The sequence below is a fragment of the Arachis hypogaea genome, chromosome 19 (genome assembly GCF_003086295.3).
Source record: "Arachis hypogaea cultivar Tifrunner chromosome 19, arahy.Tifrunner.gnm2.J5K5, whole genome shotgun sequence".
NCBI lineage: Eukaryota > Viridiplantae > Streptophyta > Magnoliopsida > Fabales > Fabaceae > Arachis > Arachis hypogaea.
This window is the reverse complement of record NC_092054.1, coordinates 154,586,885-154,606,840: the sequence shown is the minus strand read 5'-3', so window position 1 is coordinate 154,606,840 and position 19,956 is coordinate 154,586,885. Positions and strand designations below refer to the sequence as shown.

The window sequence follows — 19,956 nt, the reverse complement described above, 5'->3', positions numbered from 1 at the left end:
GCGATTCCACCTCGCTGCCAGCGTGTCTCTCTCCCTCCTCTCAGGTGCCGCCATGTGTCATTGTCTCGCTGACGTGGCACTGACATGGCAGACAAGTGGGACCCTCCCTAAGGTTTTTTGGTGAGCTCTTTCCGATTCTACACTCTGATTTTTCATTTTCTGCTCTGAAATTGCCGTTTTCTCTTCTCTCTTTGATCTTTGTGACTGCTATCATGGAAAAGTCAGATGTTTTTGCTGCCACCAACAGAAAGGATAAATTCTGTCGAAACTGTAACCGTTCTGGGCACCTCTTCCCCGACTGTCCTTCTGTTGAATGTCGCACATGCCACCAGAAAGGTCGTATTAGCTACCATTGTTCACAGCTGTTCTGCCGTTACTGCAAGCTCTCGGGACATTTAATTACTGCCTGTCCTACTCGCCCACCACGTCCTAGTCTACTCAACTCATCTCCTGTCTCTCTTTCTGATATTGCATCTCTTCTTCAGCGTCTTCTCTCTATTTCTGGTAATACCCTTGCTGCTTTTTCCACCCCTCCATGTAATTCTAAATGGTACTTTGACTCGGGTTGCTTTAATCACATGTCTCCATTGCGTAATATTTTCTCGTCCATGTGTACCACTACAAATGGACCTTCTGTCAATACTGCAAATGGCTCCCTCTTGCACGCAACACACAAGGGTTCTATATCCCAGTCAACTTTTAATCTACTTGATACTTATTATATTCCCAAATTAAACTTCAATCTTATTTCTGTTGGTCAACTTGTTGATCTGGGTTTTGAAGTCACTTTTTCTGTTTCTGGTTGTTGTGTACAGGATCCTCGGACGGGACAAATCATCGGGACTGGACGTAAGGTCGGAAGGTTGTTTGAACTCGAGAATCTTCATATTCCTCCTGTACCAAATCTCTGTGCTGCTTCTTCTCCCTCAACCCTCCACTTATGGCATCATCGTCTTGCCCACACCTCCTTAAAAAAACTGCATCCTCTTGTCTCTCAGGGTGTTTTAGGTCAGGTTCCAAATGAATCTTTTGATTGCATTTCTTGCCAAACTGCCAAACAACCTGCTTTATCTTTTCACAATAATTCATCTCTTGCTTGCTCTCCTTTTGATCTCATTCACTCTGATGTTTGGGGCTCCGCTCCCACTGCCTCTATGGGCGGAGCTCGATACTTTGTCGTTTTCATTGATGATTATTCCTGTTTTACTTGGGTTTATTTGATGACTAATCGTCATGAGTTACCTCAGATCTATATCAACTTTGCTACTATGATTAAAACTCAGTTTCAAACTCAAGTTGTCACTTAAGTTTGAGGGGGGATGTTAGAATATAATTAGGATCAATTAGGATCAATTAGAATTATTTAGTATATCTGAATATTTATTATAGAATATTACGTCTTTATTATTACGATTCTCTTGGTACCTATAAATACCCCTTTATATTGTATCATTCTAGACAACTTATATAGACAACTTGAATATACTCAATAATATACAAATCTTTTTTCCAGTTTAGTCTCTTATTTCTAACAATTGAAAAAAGAGTTGAGTTGGTTTGGATCCATTTTTTCGAAAAAAAATAATATCAGCAGAACTTTGATTTTATAAACTTGAAAGAAGATGGAGAAGAGTAGAAGAAAGTGTGAGAATAGAAGTGTATGTAAGTGGTATATATAGAGTAATAAGATATTAATTTATTAAAAATAACGGTAACATAGTAACAGCTAGTTTCCAACGACTAATTTTAATAATGTGGTTAGCATTTTAAATTTTAAAAATAAAAATTATTTAATAAACTAATTATGATTTAATTATTTAATTATGTAAGTGTTAGCATTTTAATTATTTAATCTAATTAATTATTATAATTATTAACAAATTAATTATTATTTAAATAATTAATATAAATTATTAATTAAATAGAGATATAATTATTTATTATAATTATTACTAATTTAATTATTTAATATAATTATTTAATTATTTTAAATTTTATATAATTATTTATTTTTAATAATAACTTGTCAAGTGGCAAGTTATTATTGGTTATAATGAGTCCCTCTGAGTAGGGACTCTCTATTCTTAAACAACGTGTTGGGACTCAATAATGATATGCTCCAGCGGGATTTGAATCCTCTAAAGTTTAAATTTCATTTTAGAGAGTAAAGTGTGATCTTCTATCCTTAAATAGTTTCTCTTTCATATTTATTATTGGTCCCACCTATAAAATTAATGGTGAGAGATTACACTTTACTCTCTAAAGTGAAATTCAAACTTTAGAGGATCCAAATCTGCTGCAGTGGTAGGTTTCCAAAATGTCATAAAAAGTTGAATGGAACCAGCCGTTAGAAGTGCTCTAAGGCCCTGTTTAGTTGCTTTTACAAAAAAAGTCTAAAAAAATAATTTTTTACTTGTTTAAACTTATTTACTCCTAAAATATTATCATAAAAGTTTTATTGAATAACTAAAAAAAAAATAATAATACAATATCTAAGTTTAATTATTCTAAGTTAAAGTACAACATAAAAAATTAAAAACAAGATATCATAAACTATGTTATTTATATGAGACGTGCGGATATGCGAATCTGCAGATCGGATCCGTGGATATCACTGTTAAATTCGCAATTCGATCCTAGCATAGCACGGATCGGATAATATCCATAAAATTCGGATCGGATGCGGATATGCGGATATTATCCGATCCATGTGCTGCCCTAACACTAATTAATAAATACTAAATAAAATAATTTCAAACGGTTTAGACTGATTTTTTATTGTCTCTTAAGCATTATTGAAACTAAATTATATAATATATTCAAACAACTTAGATTGGCAAAACAGTAGTGTTAATATCCTTATGCATTGTTCTAATCACAGTAGTAACTTGTTCAATTTGCTCTTCATTGGAGCATGCTGCAAGAAGCACCTTAGCTGTTCCTCCATCAGGGAAACAACCAGCATCAATCATCTCTTCAAATATCTCCAAACACTTCACATACAGCTTTTTCTTAGAGTAGGCTCCAATGCGTGATGTCCAAGTCACCACATCAGGTTTCAAACCTTTGCTATGCAGCTGCTGAAATATTTCCTCCATTCTCTCAATGAATCCAGCTTGTCCATACCTGTTTATCAAGATATTATATGTGCTGATATCAGCTACATATGATCCTTGTTCCATAACTGCCATAACTTCCTCCATCTTCGTGAATTGGCCTAACCGGCCGTACAAGTTCAACATGCTGTTGAGAACATAAGTGTCTAGTTTTAGGCCTGATTTACACATTTGGTTAAGAATGTCTTCACATTTGCTCACACTTCCTGTTCTTGAATAGGCAGATAAAAGTACCATGTGGGACTTCATTGTTGGTGTGATTCCCACTCTTTTCATATCTTCAAAAACAGCTTCAGCATCTGCATTGATGATAAGACAGAAAAAGAATAATTGAATCAACTTGAATCCGTAAAACAAAGCATTATGTTCCTTTTGCTTCCCTTAAACTAAGGGAGAATGAGTTGAAGCAATGTTATTTTCAAACATATGATGCACATTTTTTGGTTAAATCCATTAGATTGTCCCAAAGATTATTTGAATAAGCAAAACAAAATGACAACTTAACATGGTAGGTATTTACCATTTTCAAAACCTGCTTTGCCATATGCATCTACCAAGATATTATAGGAGGCTCTATCTGGTTCACACCCCAAGTGCTGCATTAGTGAAAAAATCTCTGCAGCTCCATAAGGAAAACCTGCACGACTGCCGGCGACACAAAAATATCATGTTTTGTTCCCCTAGATCTAAAATTACAAATTTCACATGCGAAATAAATATATACTTTAAAAACATATATAGTTCAGTTTTTTTCTTTATGAATCGAAACAAACGGGTTTAAGGGTATACAAAAGTCATCAATAAAATTCAAGAAACATTTATACCATATTCCATAACAACCTGTAAGCTTCCATGAGGGCATTATAAGCATATACATCAGGTTCATGCCCAGCTTCTTGCATCTGTTCAAATACTTCTTCTGCTTTCTCACATAGCCCCTCTCTAGCAAATGCATTCACCAAGGCAGTGTATGTGCAAATGTTAGGTTTACACTTGTGGCTTTGCATCTCGTTGAACACTTCTAAGGCCATGCTGGATCTACCAGCCTTCATTAAATTAAAAGTTCAAACCAGTTAACAGAATTAAGTATTATTTGCAAATGACCAAAACTGTGAAGAATGCTCCATCAAGCAAAACAACATTACTTTAAGGCATTATCATCTGACACAGCAGCTTTTGCCAAATAAAAAATCACTATGATGTCAAATTGAAGGAGATATAGTTTTAATTTAAAGAAAATTGAAATGATGTTTAATAAAGCTCACCTTGCCATATAAATTTATCAGCAAGGTATAGGTTTCAGTTGATGGATTGCATCCATCCCTCTTCATCCTTAGGAAAATCTCTTCTGCTTTATTAGGGTTTCCTCCTTTCATCAATCCATTTATATAAGCATTATATACAACAGCACCTGAGTATTCATTTCTGATAAAGGGTTAGCTACTTTAGAATATCAAATTTCCTGTGATATAAGTGGATCTATATGTAAGTTGTCCAAAAAAATGTGAATAAGCATGATGCATAAATGTACATATCACTTCTTATATCTCTTATCTCTTTCTAATGCTTGAACTCTGTAAGTGGATGCTCACCACATATTGCAGAGAAGATGGCATGAAAACCTTTTTCTCTGATCAGAATTGAAAAATGAAAAGTATCACCTTTGAAAGTTTATAATAGGGAGTTCCAACCATGAGAGACATTTGTGTGGATGACATCTTTTGGGATTAAACTACTTCTATGTTTATCATTATCTCTAGTCCAAAATATTTTTTGATCATGTTTCTATTTCGGTATGATGCATGAACAAGTTAGGTCAGGAACATACTTGAAGGAAGGCTGTAATTTCGCATTTCGGCAAAGACAGCTTCAGCTTTTTCTAGCAGGCCAGACATGCAGTAAGCTTTAATAAGAAGGGCATAAGTATCTTCTGTCGGAATGCATCTAGCCTCAAGAAGCTCTAGATATATGGATTCTGCTTCCTTGTGTTTAAACTTTTGTCCATAAGCATCAATGAGTAAATTATAGCATATAACATCTGGCTTGAAGGAGCTTCTAACCAATATCCATCTACATATCTGTAAAGATATTCTTTTTTCGTTATGACCAATAACATTAAGGAGAATGCTAGAGGGCCAACACATTTAGTGTAAAAAACAGGAGAGTTGGCTAGTGTTGATTCAAATGTAAGACAAAAACAAGGAAAAAGTGTCTCGTCGCTATATAATAAAAGTGGAATTCTCCATTATTTCCTCACCGAAATGATTGCATCCCATTGTTTCCTCATCCGAAGCTGAACAGATACACTAACAATATCATCCCATGTGTCAAGAGATGCAGGGAAAACATCAAGTGAACGCCAAATGCTATCAGAATCAACACCCTTTTGAACAAACTCCACAATCATCTGAGCAGTGGGGCTTAACACTGGGAATATCCCATCAACAAAACCAGAACCGTATTTCCAACCTTTTCCTCTCAAAGAACCACCTGCAGGTACACAGAAAAGTATTACTCACATTTCATCAAACACCTTTCATTCAATGCCAAAAAAAAAGTAACATTTCCTACTTACATCTTTTCCTGGACACTTTCTTGTGATTGAAGTTCCTTAACTTGCCACTTTTGTCAATGTAAACGCTGTCCCTTTTGAACTTCTCAAGAGCCACACCACTTGCATCATTTGCTTTCCATTCAGATAATTCAGCTCTTGGTTCTATCAATGTGTGGTTCACTGAGCATAAAGAATTTAGCCTGCAAAGTACAGAACCAGATAATAAGTTTCAGTGCCACTTCAAAATAAAATTTTAAAATGAACACTCCCTACCTATAGCATAAGTGTTGAATGCAAGGGGCCATGTCATAACTACTTAGTAACATAGGTGAGAAATAATGGAATATAAAACTGAAATGATGGATAATTTGATTTGAACTTACATTAAGGCATGTAGTAGGAGAAGGTCCAAGTTTTTGGATAATGAAATTGGATTTTTTTTTTTTTTTTGAAAGGAACTTGTTTGGTTTTAGTTAAGGTGAGATAAATGAGTTTTGTAATTGTTTTTAATATATGGACAACTGAAATAAGGAGTAAATATCCATGAGAAAATAAATATCTTAGCATAGCAACATGTTAAGCAAAAATATTCCATAACTTGAAAAGAACCATTTCTTTGGGACCATATAATTTGAGGATGTCATACATTTTTATATTTGGAGTAAACCCCAAATGAATAAATGACTTTTGAAGTTAAACATAATAATTTATTCTTTTTCTAAAAAATAGTTAATATTTTTTTTAGTATTAGTTAAATTTTTTTCTAATGTGACGGTGAGACATAATTAATCATGAGTTTTCATACTAGCATTAACCTTTTCAAAATATTCTTTGATATATATTAGTGAAAGCAGTAATTAATCCATTAATTAAAAAATTATATAAATTTCCTGCAGAAAAAAATAATATAAATAACAAAATAAATAGTTAATCATTCTCATAAATATATTATTGGGTTAACTATAGATGTACCCTAGGTGAGTAAGTTAAGAACTAGATTTTAAGTTATAAATATTTCCTAAATTTTTTTTTATGTATATTGCAATAATTTTTAAAATTATCTCTTATTCTCTCTTATCTTTCTTCCCTTTTTTTAAATTCTAATCTTTATTTTTATAACAACCATAAAATATACTCTATTTTTCATCATATGGAGCTCCAACCATATTTTTGAGGGCAAGGAGAATATCACTATGCTGGATTAAATTTTACTAAAATAAAGAAATTGATAAAATAAAAATAAAAATTTAATTATTTTTAAATTAAAATAATAAAATTTACACATAATATAAATTATAAAATCAATAATAATTAAATTCTGACCTTTTTTATTTGTTTTTTTTTTTTTTGGAGAAACTTTTGTCCACCAGACCAACACCTATTTTCATGGTTACACAGTAGTCAACACTACCAGTCTACCATCAACATAGCTTTTTTTTTTTTTTTTGTGGTGTACATCAACATAGCTTTTGTTATGAAAGAAGGAATCAATAAAAGATGCAGGCCTTTTCGGCCCAATCTATTGAAACACTAAAATCATGGGTCTGGATTAAGACATATTGACCGGGCCTATCTGTCTCACATCTTCGTTTTTCCTTTATCGTCTCCTTCTTTCATAAAAGATGCAGGCCTTTTCGGCCCAATCTATTGAACACTCTAAACTCATGGGCCTGGATTAAGACATATTGACCGGGCCTAATCTGTCTCACATCTTCGGTTTTCCTTTATCATCTCCTGCATTATATTTCTTTAATTATTTTTTAGAGAAAAAGACAAATAGGTTCCTGATTTTTTGTCTTGCGGATATTTTCGTTCCTGACCATTAAAAAATACTTTTAAGTCCTGACTTTCACAAAATTTAGACGGATCAGTCCCTCCGTCCAAATGCCTCCGTCAGGTAGCGTTTGGTGGAGAGATAGAGACGGAAAGACTGAGACTGAGAGACAGAGACTAAGAGACAGGGATTGAAATAAATTTCAGTATTCTGTTTTGTGCAAAATGGGAGACAGAAATTGAAACAAGAATAAAACTCTAATTTAATTTGCACAAAGGATAAAATTGAAATTAATTAATTGAAATGAAAGTATTTTAGGTATAAAATGTTATTAAAGTTTCAGTCTCCATCACTAAAAATTTCAGTCCCCTGTGTCCCTACTTTTTGGAGGTACTAAAATACTGAAATTTTAGAGACAGAGACAGAAATTTTAGTACCAGTCTTTGAACTAACAAACACGATACTGAGTCTCAGTCTCTGTCTCAGTACCTCAAAACAAACACTACCTCAGAGACTAATCTGTCCAAGTTTTGTGAAGGCCAGAGACTTAAAAGCATTTTTCAATGGTCAAAGACGAAAATGTCCGCAGGGCAAAGTTAGGGATCTATTCGTCATTTTCTCTATTTTTTAAAATTTCCACTTTTTAGTTTTTAGTTTTTAGTTTTTTGTTTTTACAAGATGGGACACACAACACAGACCCCTTGAGCAAGCAAAGCAAAGCCAAGCCAATAAGCAAAAGCCCACATCGCCGCTCTTCACTCCTCAGAGGCGCAAAGATCAAGAGACAGTATAAGCTGAGCAAGTTGAAGCCATTTTTGGGCAAGTGGTAAGTAATTCCCTCTCTGACTCTCACAGTTTTCCAAACCCTAATTACTTCTTCTTCTAACTCTCGTTTCCCCTCTGTTATCATTCTAATCTCTTCGTTCCATCTTTCTCTGTAGTGATTTCATCGAATCAAATCGAAGATGTTCCTTACAAGGTGAACAGCTTTTCTTTTCCATAATGCATTTCGGGGATTTTCTTTTTTGCCCTACTTCTTGCTCGATTTTATGCTCGAATTTTGAATCTGCTGGGATTTTGTTTGGTTTAATTGTGTTGGGTGAATAGGACCGAGTATGACCGAGGAGTCAACACCTTTTCTCCTGAAGGCCGTTTGTTTCAGGTTGAATATGCAATTGAGGCCATCAAGGTATGCCCTTTGCCCTTGATCTCTTACTTCCCTCTCCCTTTTATCAACCAAGTCCCATATATTAGGGGGAAAATAGGGTTTAGTGCTCCAAAAAGTGTTGTTCTAAACTTTCATTTCTTCTGCTGAGGACTTATGTGCGTGTTTGTGAATGGTGTTTCTTTTATTGGACTGCAGCTGGGTTCAACTGCTATTGGGTTGAAGACAAAACACGGTGTTGTCCTTGCAGTTGAAAAGCGTATCACTTCACCGCTACTGGTCTGGCCTTTCATTTGTTTTGCTATTGAATTACATTTGTGGCAGAAATGTGCTGTTACTGACTAGTTCTCATTACACAATTTGATGATGTTAGGAAAGATACATGCATAATATTAAGTTTTGATACTTTGCATAAAGTGATTTTTTTTTGGGATGTACTGCTGCATTTTGTTAATTGTTGATTTGTTGTGTTCTAATATAATAGCTAAAGGGCAACTCTTTCAGTTTTTTTTTTTTTAAGTCTTTTGAAAGGTTTCAAAGAATGCTTTTCGAATCCAATTGAAGGTGATACTAGATATTGGATGTTAACAAATTATCTAGAAACCAACTATAAATATAGTTATCCAAATTTGTCCTGCTACGGTCAATTTCGATAGGGATTCAGAAAAGCAAATCCCTTTAATGTTATATAACTGATACCGTGAATGCACAGTCATGAATTGTATGTCATAAAAAAATGCTGTAAAATTGATGCTTTCTTTTTTCTTCTTTTTGTTTGGTGAGAAAGTTTATATTTCTTTTGTGGTGAAGGATAGGATTAGATCATTTGTTGTTAGGTTCTACATACAACAATAAACCACTAATTCTTTCATCATGGTATTATGTAGCTTTAAGAAATATGATTGTATTAATGTATTTCTGTAATCACTTCCCTTTTGCTCTGATATATTTGCTTGGTTGAAATTTATCTTATGCTTCTTAAAATCTGTTTCAGGAACCTAGCAGTGTGGAAAAGATTATGGAAATTGACGAACATATAGGTTGTGCAATGAGTGGATTGATTGCTGATGCTCGAACACTTGTTGAGCATGCACGAGTGGAAACTCAGGTATTCTTAACCTTGTAAGACTTGGCAGGTAATTAATTATCCTATGATTGGTATATATATTTTTTGTTGTTTACAGAATCATAGGTTCTCCTATGGTGAACCGATGACTGTAGAGTCTACCACCCAAGCACTTTGTGATTTGGCCTTGCGTTTTGGTGAAGGCGATGAAGAGTCCATGGTAAAGAACTTCGCTTTGATGTCTACGTTGTTATGGCTCATAGTTTTATATTTATGCACAACATTTCATGAACTTGTCCTGCTAACTGAATTCATGTGTTTCTTACCAATTCCATTGCCTCTTATGTTGCATTTGATGAATGTTTATTGGAGTTACCGAGATATATGGAGGGCTATTATTACTTCCAAGTGTGGGGGTGCACATGTTTCGGAATCTTCCATCAATTGTTGAAATAGATACTGCTCCTGGGGTGGTCCTATAGTAAGAGACTATAGTAGTTTGAAAGATTTGGAACCCATGAAAATCTCACCATAAGTTGAATTGTTGAATTTTATAGAATATATATCATTTGCGTTCCTTAAGATTCATTTATGTTAGCAGTAAAATCATTAGTTACATTCATTTGCTCCCATCGTGCTGTTTACGCCTCATGACTTGTATTAGATTGCAACATGTCGTCACTGTTTCTGCATGTTGATTTATGACACATGCTATTTATTTTTCCGTTTGACAGTCTCGACCATTTGGAGTTTCTCTTCTTATTGCTGGACGTGATGAGAATGGACCTAGTTTGTAAGTATTTGTTCTTTCCTTCACTTGAGCAATGGCTATGTGTGGCCATTGTGATGTTGTCGTCGTATTGTCCCCTTTAAACCCAACCCCCACCCCCCCCCCCTCTTTCTTTTTCCTCGGGGCCTTATTTAGCTGGCAACTCTAGTTTAAAGGTTTATGTGTATGAATCTGAGACCTGTGATCTTTTCTGAATTGATGTTATTCCTTGTATTTTATGTTTTTCTTTTGTATGAGTGAGATTACCCAAAAAAAGGGGAGTTATTGGGGGAAAAAGTCTGAACAATTAATGACCTGGTTAACCATGTTGAGTGTTTGCCTTTAATACTTCTCCTGTCTTACCTTCAATTCGGCCATATCCTTTCTCCAAAAAAACTAACTCTGGGGAGTTATTATTTGAAAGTCATTTGCTGCCGGTGTACCTTTAATTACTATAAAAATCTGTATTCAAACAGATTATTGTTCAAGTCAGTTGTAAACAGATGTTGTGTACTTGTGTTCATGTTAAAGTAATGCAGCTAATTGTTAAAAACAGAAAATAATGCACAATATAGGTTTTATTCTTCTAGGCTCAGGTCTCCCCATGATAATTGTTTTGTTCATTGCCGCTGATCCTGTTGGCTGTTGACACTACTCTTACTAATAGTGAGATTTTCATTTTGCAGATATTACACTGACCCATCTGGCACATTTTGGCAATGCAATGCAAAAGCTATTGGATCAGGGTCAGAAGGAGCAGATAGTTCTCTGCAAGAACAATACAACAAGGTATCCATGTCCTTACAGTGAATTGTTTCTGAACTTTTTATTCTGCTCCTAGCAGTTCATAAAAATTGAAAAAGGAGCCGAAACATGGATAAATGGGATGTAGATAGAATGAAAATTGTACAAACAATAAGTTATTGCCGTACATCATTCCTGCCCAAATTAGCATATTCTTTAACAACTAAGTTTTTGTCCCCCCTGACAACTGTTTGCCTTTGAAGGATTATCCTTTGGTTCTATCAAGATAGCATGAAAATTAGAAAAAATGATGTTAATATAAATATATTATGTTATACAGGACCTTACTCTTGAAGAAGCAGAGACTATTGCTTTATCCATTCTGAAGCAAGTTATGGAAGAGAAGGTAAGGAAAAACCAAATGCTTTTGTTTGACCCCCAGAAATGAATGGAAAATAAAATATAATAACTTGTTTCCATTGCAATTTTTATGTTAGGTAACTCCAAACAACGTTGACATCGCTAAGGTGTCCGAAAAATATCATCTTTATACTCCGGCTGAGGTGGAAGCTGTGATAAGTCGCCTATGAATTCCTTTTGTCTGATTTGCTATCATTGCCATATGTTCCCATACCTTGAACCCCTGCCTTACCTACAGTCTGTTTTAATAGCTTTGCGCTCAAACTTTTTCGATACTACACTTGTGGCCAAATTGTACTCTCTATCTGATTCTCAGGTGTTAAATTTGCTAAATTCAGTTTAGTTACTATATATTTATTGGACAATTTGGAAACGCCACATGAATATGCTCTCATGAGATTGTTTGCCGTGATATTGATGACTTTACTGAGCATTTCGGAATTATTTAAATTAACATCGGAACTTATAAATTTTTGTTGGTTCGACTGTCACGGCTAAAGAACGTTGATCACGCTTTTTTTAAAAAATATTCATTACAAATATAATGTAGATTTTCATTTTGTTGATGGTTCCGTGAATGTTCTTTTTCCTATGTTAACTATTCTTCTCTTTTAAAAAAATACGGTAAACATATCCGGTTAATGTTTACCATACACATGATAAACCTAGAACTAACTACTGATTAAAATATTTCACCAAAAATTCAATAAATTAATGTTCTATTGTCTTGTTATTGTTTATTTTTAAATTGTAACATTAATAAAAAAATAAAATTTAATCATAATTACATTGGTGTTTATTAATCTACTAGTGTTACTAATTTGATTGGACGTTAATTTGTTTTGTATAGCGGGGTTTTTCTTGGTTATAAAATATTAATAAGCATGTATAGGCCAGGTGTCACGGCCTTGGACACACTCCAACGCTACCGTGTCGGCACTCGGACTTACTCAACCTCTTGAGATAAGACCAAGTCAGCCTAACCCTCAATACTTAGCAAGAAAGCTAAGAATACAAGAGAACACAAGAGAAAGGAAGCTTTGGTGGAAGAACACTTTATTGCTCAAGTGTGTTTACAAATGATTCACACACCCAAACTCTAACTCTTACCCCTATTTATAGCCATCCACCTCCTCAATGGATGGTTAGGATTAAATCTAATCAACGGTCCAGATTAATCATCCAGAACCTTCTTTACAAATATCTATCCTACCACAACTCTCTAAATGTTTTTAGATTATTCCATACCACTCTTTATCCTTCTATATACATCTATACTCTTCTAGAATACTCTATGACCTTCCAGAGTCTTCTAGAACCTTCTAGGGTATTCCGAAACCTTCTAAGACATTCTAGAACGTTCCGGAACCATCTAGAGTATTCTCAAACACTCTAGAAAACTATACAAACATTGTTAAATCTAACCTTCTAAAATTTACCGTGACACAGGGCTCAGCATTGAATTGATAGTGTTAAAAAAAGAGGAAAAACGAAAGGATACGAAATATATTTTTTTAAAAAAAACAAACGTTATGTAGTCATAGTTATGAGAATTAAACCGGTGATTAAATCGGTCAAGTTACTGGATCACTGGTTCAATCGATAAGTCACTGGTTAAATCGGTTTATCCGATCCTATATAAATAAAAAATAATAAAAATTTTAAAATTAAAATTTATATACATATTTTCACTAACATTTTAAGAATATTTAGTTATTCTAAAACAATATGGAACATGAACAATAGGTATTTTGTTAATTTTATTCTATTATAAATATTTTTATTTTTTTTATATTAAAATAACTATTATTTTTAAATTTCAATAATTTATTAATTAGTTTATATCTATTATACTATTATATACTACAAGTATTTATTAAAAAATAATATTAATAGATATTATATAATTATGAAAAGAAAAAATAAGTGAGTTTATAATTATTGTTAAATAAAAATATAATTAATTTAAGAATGAATGAGTTTATAATTAAAATTAAAATTTATTAAATAAAAGTAAACTATTTGATGAAAGATATTTATATGTATTATAATTTGTATCTATATTTGATGAAGGACATTTCTCTTATTGAGAACAAGTGTTCGAACCCTATCTCAAATATTTTCAAAAAAATTTAAATTCCAAGCGGTTCGGTCGGATCAGTCTTCACTAAATTTGACCAATTTTTATCGGTTCATTCTGAATTTGATTGGTTCGTTCCAGTTCTTTATCTTGTATGGTCTAAACATCGGATTGGACCGGTATAAGATTCGGTTCACCGATTTTCTAGTCGAACCGACTAATTCGATCTGATTTTAATAACTATGTATGTAGCAACTCATAAGCCAATAAAAAATCTTAAAAAGAATTTAGATTCATAAGAAATTAGTCTTTAATACGTGGGGTTAGAGAATACTATAAAAACCAAAAAAAGAAAAAAAATAATAGTAGTTAAATTGCCGGGAATGGATCCTCTCGATTGTTAAAAAAAATTGAGTGTAAAGTGTGATCTTTAACCCTCCATTGCTCTCTCTCTCATATTTATTCTTGGTCCCACTTATGAAACTAATGGTGAGAGATCACACTTTACTCCCTCAATTGTTAAAAAAAAGAGAGGATCCATTCCCTTAAATTGCCTCATGCTTTGAAAAAAGACGCTTCTACTTAGTTTTCTTTTTTCTTTTTTACTTTGTTCCTGTTTGTTTTCCTTCTTTTGTCTTCTAAGTAGTGACTGAAAGTTGTGATAGACTTAGAGAAGGGGGTTGAATCTATGCCTTTCTTTTAAGTTACTGAACTAGCCCTTTAAAACAATATTTGAATTCTGATTCTGTTTGAACTCAGCAGCGAAAATTTATGAGACAATTTATTTTTGTCTCATGAATATCAGAAAACAGAACAGTGTAGAGAAGAGAAAAGCTAACACCAGCATATATCCTGGTTCGGTTACCTTGTGCTATGCAACCTACGTCCAGTCTCCTCCACAGCAATGGATGAATTTCCACTATAGTTAACAGTATTACATACACCAATTCTACAGGATTGACACAATCCTTTCACACTCAAGTTCTAACCTAACTTGACATTGGCTATGCTAATACCTAACTATTCACTCTTAGTGCTAACCCAACTAAGAAAGAGATACCTTACAGGTACAAGATTCAAGACATGAACATACCTAAAGAAATCTGAAAATAACTCTAGGCTTTTCTCTCAAGTGTATCACTCAACCTTTTTCCACTCATGGCTTTTTCTTTATCTCTCTCAATATGCCTTTTCACTCAAGAAATTACAGAAAGATAAACATTGAAAAGTAAAATACAATTTATAAAACATGAAAGAGATTGACTCTTCAACAGCCTTTTTGCTATGTGATAAACCAGATTTGCATGTCTCTGATTCAGTTCTTTATTTTTGGCAGAATGCTTCTTTGAAAGAAAGCACTGTCCAAGTAGATGAACTTCTTCAGAGAGTTTCTTCACAGAACAAAACCTCAATTGCACTGGGTTATCTCTCCTTACCTTCAAAATGAGCAGCAAGCTTCTTTTATCTCCTTGCATGTTGCTAGGTTCATCTTCCTAGGTCAACTCCTTGAGCACTGAGCTTCACCAACCCAGCCGATCACTTTTTTCTCAGTATTCTTCAAAATAGAAACTTTGCTTCTGACTTCTCTATCTTGACCGAAAGCCATAAAGCAGCAATCACAAGAGTCTTCCAATGGTCAACCGAATCTGAGCCATTGAAAAGCTACTTGGTCCCCAAGAATCACTTGTGACCGTAGATACACAGCAGTGAAGAACAAAAATCCTCTTTTCCATATAGCTCAAAACGAAGTGGCAGAGAGTTGAGGATGAAGAAAAGAAAGTGTGTTGCATGTATGAGGAAATGGTTTACCTTTAACCTTCTGATCTTTTCTTGATATGGTTTGAAATGGTTGATTAGACCTTACCCCTCTTTGCTTAACCTTCTCTTTCCTTCTTCTTTTATGACTAGCTTAGGGACTAAGCTCTCTTTCTTATTTTTTCTGAGTTCAGTGATTTGACTGAGACAGAGAAGAAAGGAACGTTGCTTTGGAAGCAAGATGGAGAGATTTGAATCAACTCGGGCTTGGATTGGATTCTTCTTAAGTTCAGCCCGTTGGTTCCTTGGCTTTGTTTCTTTTGGGCTCCACTTGATTAGCTAGTCCATTAGCCTTGATGTTTTTATTTTCATTCCAATTTAGCTGGTAACTAAGTTTTGGCCTGCATTATTTACTAAATAATTAGCACCATACAATAATTAATACTCAACACTAATTATTTATTTTGTCCAAAAAAAATGTTTGTCATCATTAATTAATTTAGTTAATTTCTTAACTCAACAATCTCCCCCTTGATGACAAACATAATTTAAACAATGATCAAAAGGAAATGAATTTGAGTAAGGTTTAGAAACTCCCTTTGATTTTTGTCATTTGCTTTTATGTTGCTCCCTTTTTCCTTTTCAAGATTGGCTCTCCCTGGATTTATGCTCTTCTCTTCTTTCTTGTTTACATATGCTTATTTGGAACCAAACAGATACTATATACTAACCAAAGATGCAGCAACCAGTGATGATTTTAATAGCCAAAACAGAGCATTAACACATCAGGGTCAGGGTCAAGACAGCAACATATCATAAAGCAAGTTTTCAACCTCATTCACAACCGTTCACAACATTTGCAAACATTTGCAAATCAAGATTATTAAAATCTGCCCTTTGATATGAACCACTTTGAGGGAGAATGATGTGGTTGACCATTCGATGCAACTGAGCACGTTCATATCCTAGGGCTTTGTGAGTGGGTGTAATGCCATCAATTAAAGAAACATGTTCACAAATGTGAGCCAATGCATCATTGTAAGAAATTCCAACACCTTCATCCCACTTAATTGAAGTGTAAGCACAGGGCCCAACATCCGTATACTTCAATGCATCACTGATTGTTTCATTGTTCAAGATAATGTCTCGGCCTTTTACATAAGAATGAACAGTCCCTTCATGATATGTCAGATTTGCATAAAACTCTTGAACCAACAGAGGATAAACAGGCTTTTGGATTTTAAAGAGATGATTCCAATCTAAAAATTCTAGATTTTCAACAAAAGGAAAACCTTTTCTTTTCAAAGTTGGTAAGTCAGCGAGAAAAGATGGACACAGAGTACGGTACTTAACTACTCCTTCAAAAAAGTCATTATTCATGGCAGATTTAAATCTATAAGGATTAAAGTTCGAATGAGAGGTCAAAAAATGAGATTTGTGATCAAAAGGGCCAATATCTGGTTCTCTAACTGTTTTAAGAGGTATACGAGGATTACCTCTCTGTGAACACAAGGGAACAGACTTTGACCTAGGTTGTGTTGGCTCGGAGGCAGGTTCATTCGCGGCTGGCCGTTTTCCTTTCGAAGTACTAGGCTTCGATGACCCTAGTTTTGATGGAGGTTCCTTCGGAGGTTGAGGGTTTGGCGTCGACTTGGCCGAAGAAGGGAACCTTGAAGGGTTCTTGGTGCGAGCCATGGGATCGGTTCTAGGAGGCGAGGTAGGAGGAGATGGAAATGGAGTGAAGGTTCTGTCCTGAGAGCGTGTTGAGGGTTTAGACTTTGCAGGAAGCTTGTGTATCTTCTCTCTAGGAAGTTTTTGCATGATGGTTTTCTTCCTCATTTGGAGGTTTCTAGTTTAAGAAAAAAGGAGTAATGGAGGTAGTGGAGGAAACCGAAGGGTTTGAGAAGGAGTTATGGAGGGAAGAAAAAGATTGTTGGTAACCGTACCCAAAAGAAAATTTCTTAAACCATGCAACTGCATCACCTTGTGATATGACGTGAAAAGACATGACCTCACCAAGAAATATTTTATTTGATTTTAAAATAAAACAGGAAATTAATTTTAAATTTTAAAAATCCTTTTTTAAAAAATAAAAAAATTAAATCAACCTAAAAGCCTTTTTAGACAAACATTATGAATCATACAAGCTTACAAAAAACAAATAAAACAATATGTAACATTCATATTAGGCCCAGAGGTGGTTTGAATTAAGGAAACATGTAGGACCACCCATGATCTGATTTTTGAGGTTGGCCCAGATCAACTTTCACTTGCAACAAGCCCAGAACACGCTGATTGAAGGGAAAGTTCTTCACATGCCCAGAATTGTCTCATGCCTGTTTATGAGACAAAAACTCCAACAAATACATCAGCAATTTATAAACAATGAATCATAGCCCAGAATTCCTAGGCTAGTCCTAAGCATACAGAATCTGTCCTCAGCAAGTGGTTTTGTGAAAATATCTGCTAATTGCTCCTCCGATTTAACAAATTGAATGCTAATATCTCCTTTTTGAACATGTTCTCTTATTGAGTGAAATTTCACTTCAATATGTTTAGTCCTAGAGTGCAAAACTAGATTTTTAAAAATATTAATGGCACTCATATTATCACACAGTAAGGGAATATTTTCAGTATTTAACTTGTAATTAGCAAGCTGTGTCTTTAACCATAACAACTGAGAACAACAAGAAGAAGCAGCTATATACTCAGCATCTGCAGTGGATAAAACCACTGTTGGCTGCTTCTTACTTGACCAAACATTCAAGGACTTCCCAAGGAAGCAACATAAGCCTGAAGTGCTCCTTCTATCAACTCTATCACCGGCAAAATCTGCATCACAATAACCAACTGCAGAAAAATCATCAATCTTAGGATACCAAAGACCGAAATTGGATGTGCCATGAACATATCTAATGATTCTCTTAACTGCATACAGATGTGACTCTTTTGGTTTGGATTGGAACCTTGAACACAATCCAACACTTTGCACAATATCAGGTCTAGAGGAAGTTAAGTACATAAGAGAACCAATCATTCCTCTATACCTAGTCTCATCAACATCTTTCTCAGTTTCTTCCTTATCTAATTTTGAATTAGGGTGCATGGGAGTTTCCATAGGTTTGGCATTTTCCATACCAAATTTCTTAACTAATTTCTTGGCATACTTCTCTTGATGAATGAAAATACCTTTTTCAGTTTGTTTAATTTGTAGCCCAAGAAAAAAAATTAAGTTCACCCATCATACTCATGTCAAATTCACTTGTCATGAGTTTTCCAAATTCAGAACAAAGGGACTCATTGGCTGATTCAAAAATAATGTCATCAATATATATTTGGACTAGAATAAAGGAATCATTAGAGTTCTTGATAAATAGAGTTGTGTCTGTGGTGCCTCTTTAAAAACCATTTTTCAAAAGGAAAGAGCTAAGTCTCTCATACCAAGCTCTAGGATCTTGTCTTAAACCATAGAGAGCTTTAGATAATTTGAAAACATGGTTAGAATGCTCTTTATTTTCAAAATCAGGTAGCTGCTCCACATACACTTCTCTATCTATCACACCATTCAAGAATGCACATTTCACATCCATTTGATATAATTTAAAACCACAAAATGCAGCATAAGCTAAGAGAAGTCTTATGGCCTCCATTCGGGCAACAGGGGCAAAGGATTCATCAAAGTCTATTACTTCTTCTTGGTCATATCCTTGTGCCACTAGTCTTGCTTTGTTTCTTGCAATGCTGCCATCTTCTCCTAACTTGTTTCAAAATATCCACTTGGTACCGGTCACTTTCTTTCGACTTGGCCTTGGAACCAAAGTCCAAACTTGATTTTTCTCAAACTCTTGGAGCTCATCCTCCATTGCCTTTACCCAAGAAGGGTCACCAAGGGCTTTCTTGACGTTTTGAGGCTCCATTTGAGAGAGAAGGGCAATGTTTATTCCTTCATTTGTCTTTCTTGTGGAAGACCGAGTTCTAACCCCATGACAAATATCCCCAATAACAAATTTCTCAGGATAATTATTCAAGAATCTCCATTCACGAGATCTGGTGGACCTGGAGGCAGATTCAGATACCAAGAGATTCTGGGTGCTGCTGGCTTCAGGGTTTTCTTCAGATTCATGAGATAAAATGAAATTGTCTCTTGAATTTTTAGCAACTGCAGTTTCTGGTTCAGCTTGAACAGAATTTCTATTTTCATGATTTTGTACAGTTTCGTCATCCTTTTGAGCTTGATTCCCTGCATCACAATCTTCCAAAATACTTTGCACCAAGTTAGTATCACAAAATTTAACATGTATGGACTCCTCAATAATCGTAGCATCTTGATGATAAACCCTATATGCTTTACTAGTTGTGGAGTATCCTACAAACAAATACTCATATGCCTTTGGATCAAATTTTCCCAAATTATCCTTGTTATTTAAAACAAAATATTTGCATCCAAAGATGTGCAAGTAATCTAAGTTTGGTGGGTAGCCTTTCCAAAGTTCATAAGGGGTTTTCATAAAAA

At 34.4% G+C, this 19,956-nt stretch overlaps 2 protein-coding genes across 2 annotated transcripts; one reads left to right on the top strand and one right to left on the bottom strand.

Annotated features, from left to right (window-relative positions):
* Positions 1-2,748: 2,748 nt before the first annotated feature.
* On the bottom strand, positions 2,749-6,155 carry LOC112779742 (uncharacterized). Its single transcript, XM_025824080.3, has 8 exons — positions 5,944-6,155; positions 5,692-5,870; positions 5,374-5,606; positions 4,945-5,194; positions 4,382-4,527; positions 3,957-4,162; positions 3,637-3,761; positions 2,749-3,415 (listed from the first exon to the last, which is right to left on the bottom strand). Exons 1-8 carry the CDS (start codon positions 5,994-5,996, stop codon positions 2,829-2,831), a joined length of 1,779 nt encoding a protein of 592 aa, XP_025679865.1. The 5' UTR covers positions 5,997-6,155; the 3' UTR covers positions 2,749-2,828.
* Positions 6,156-8,096: 1,941 nt separating this feature from the next.
* LOC112776462 (proteasome subunit alpha type-5) lies at positions 8,097-11,986 on the top strand. Its single transcript, XM_025820628.3, has 10 exons — positions 8,097-8,270; positions 8,386-8,423; positions 8,552-8,633; positions 8,808-8,888; positions 9,604-9,717; positions 9,794-9,895; positions 10,410-10,468; positions 11,131-11,233; positions 11,529-11,594; positions 11,686-11,986. Exons 2-10 carry the CDS (start codon positions 8,410-8,412, stop codon positions 11,776-11,778), a joined length of 714 nt encoding a protein of 237 aa, XP_025676413.1. The 5' UTR covers positions 8,097-8,270; positions 8,386-8,409; the 3' UTR covers positions 11,779-11,986.
* The last annotated feature ends 7,970 nt before the right edge of the window (positions 11,987-19,956 follow it).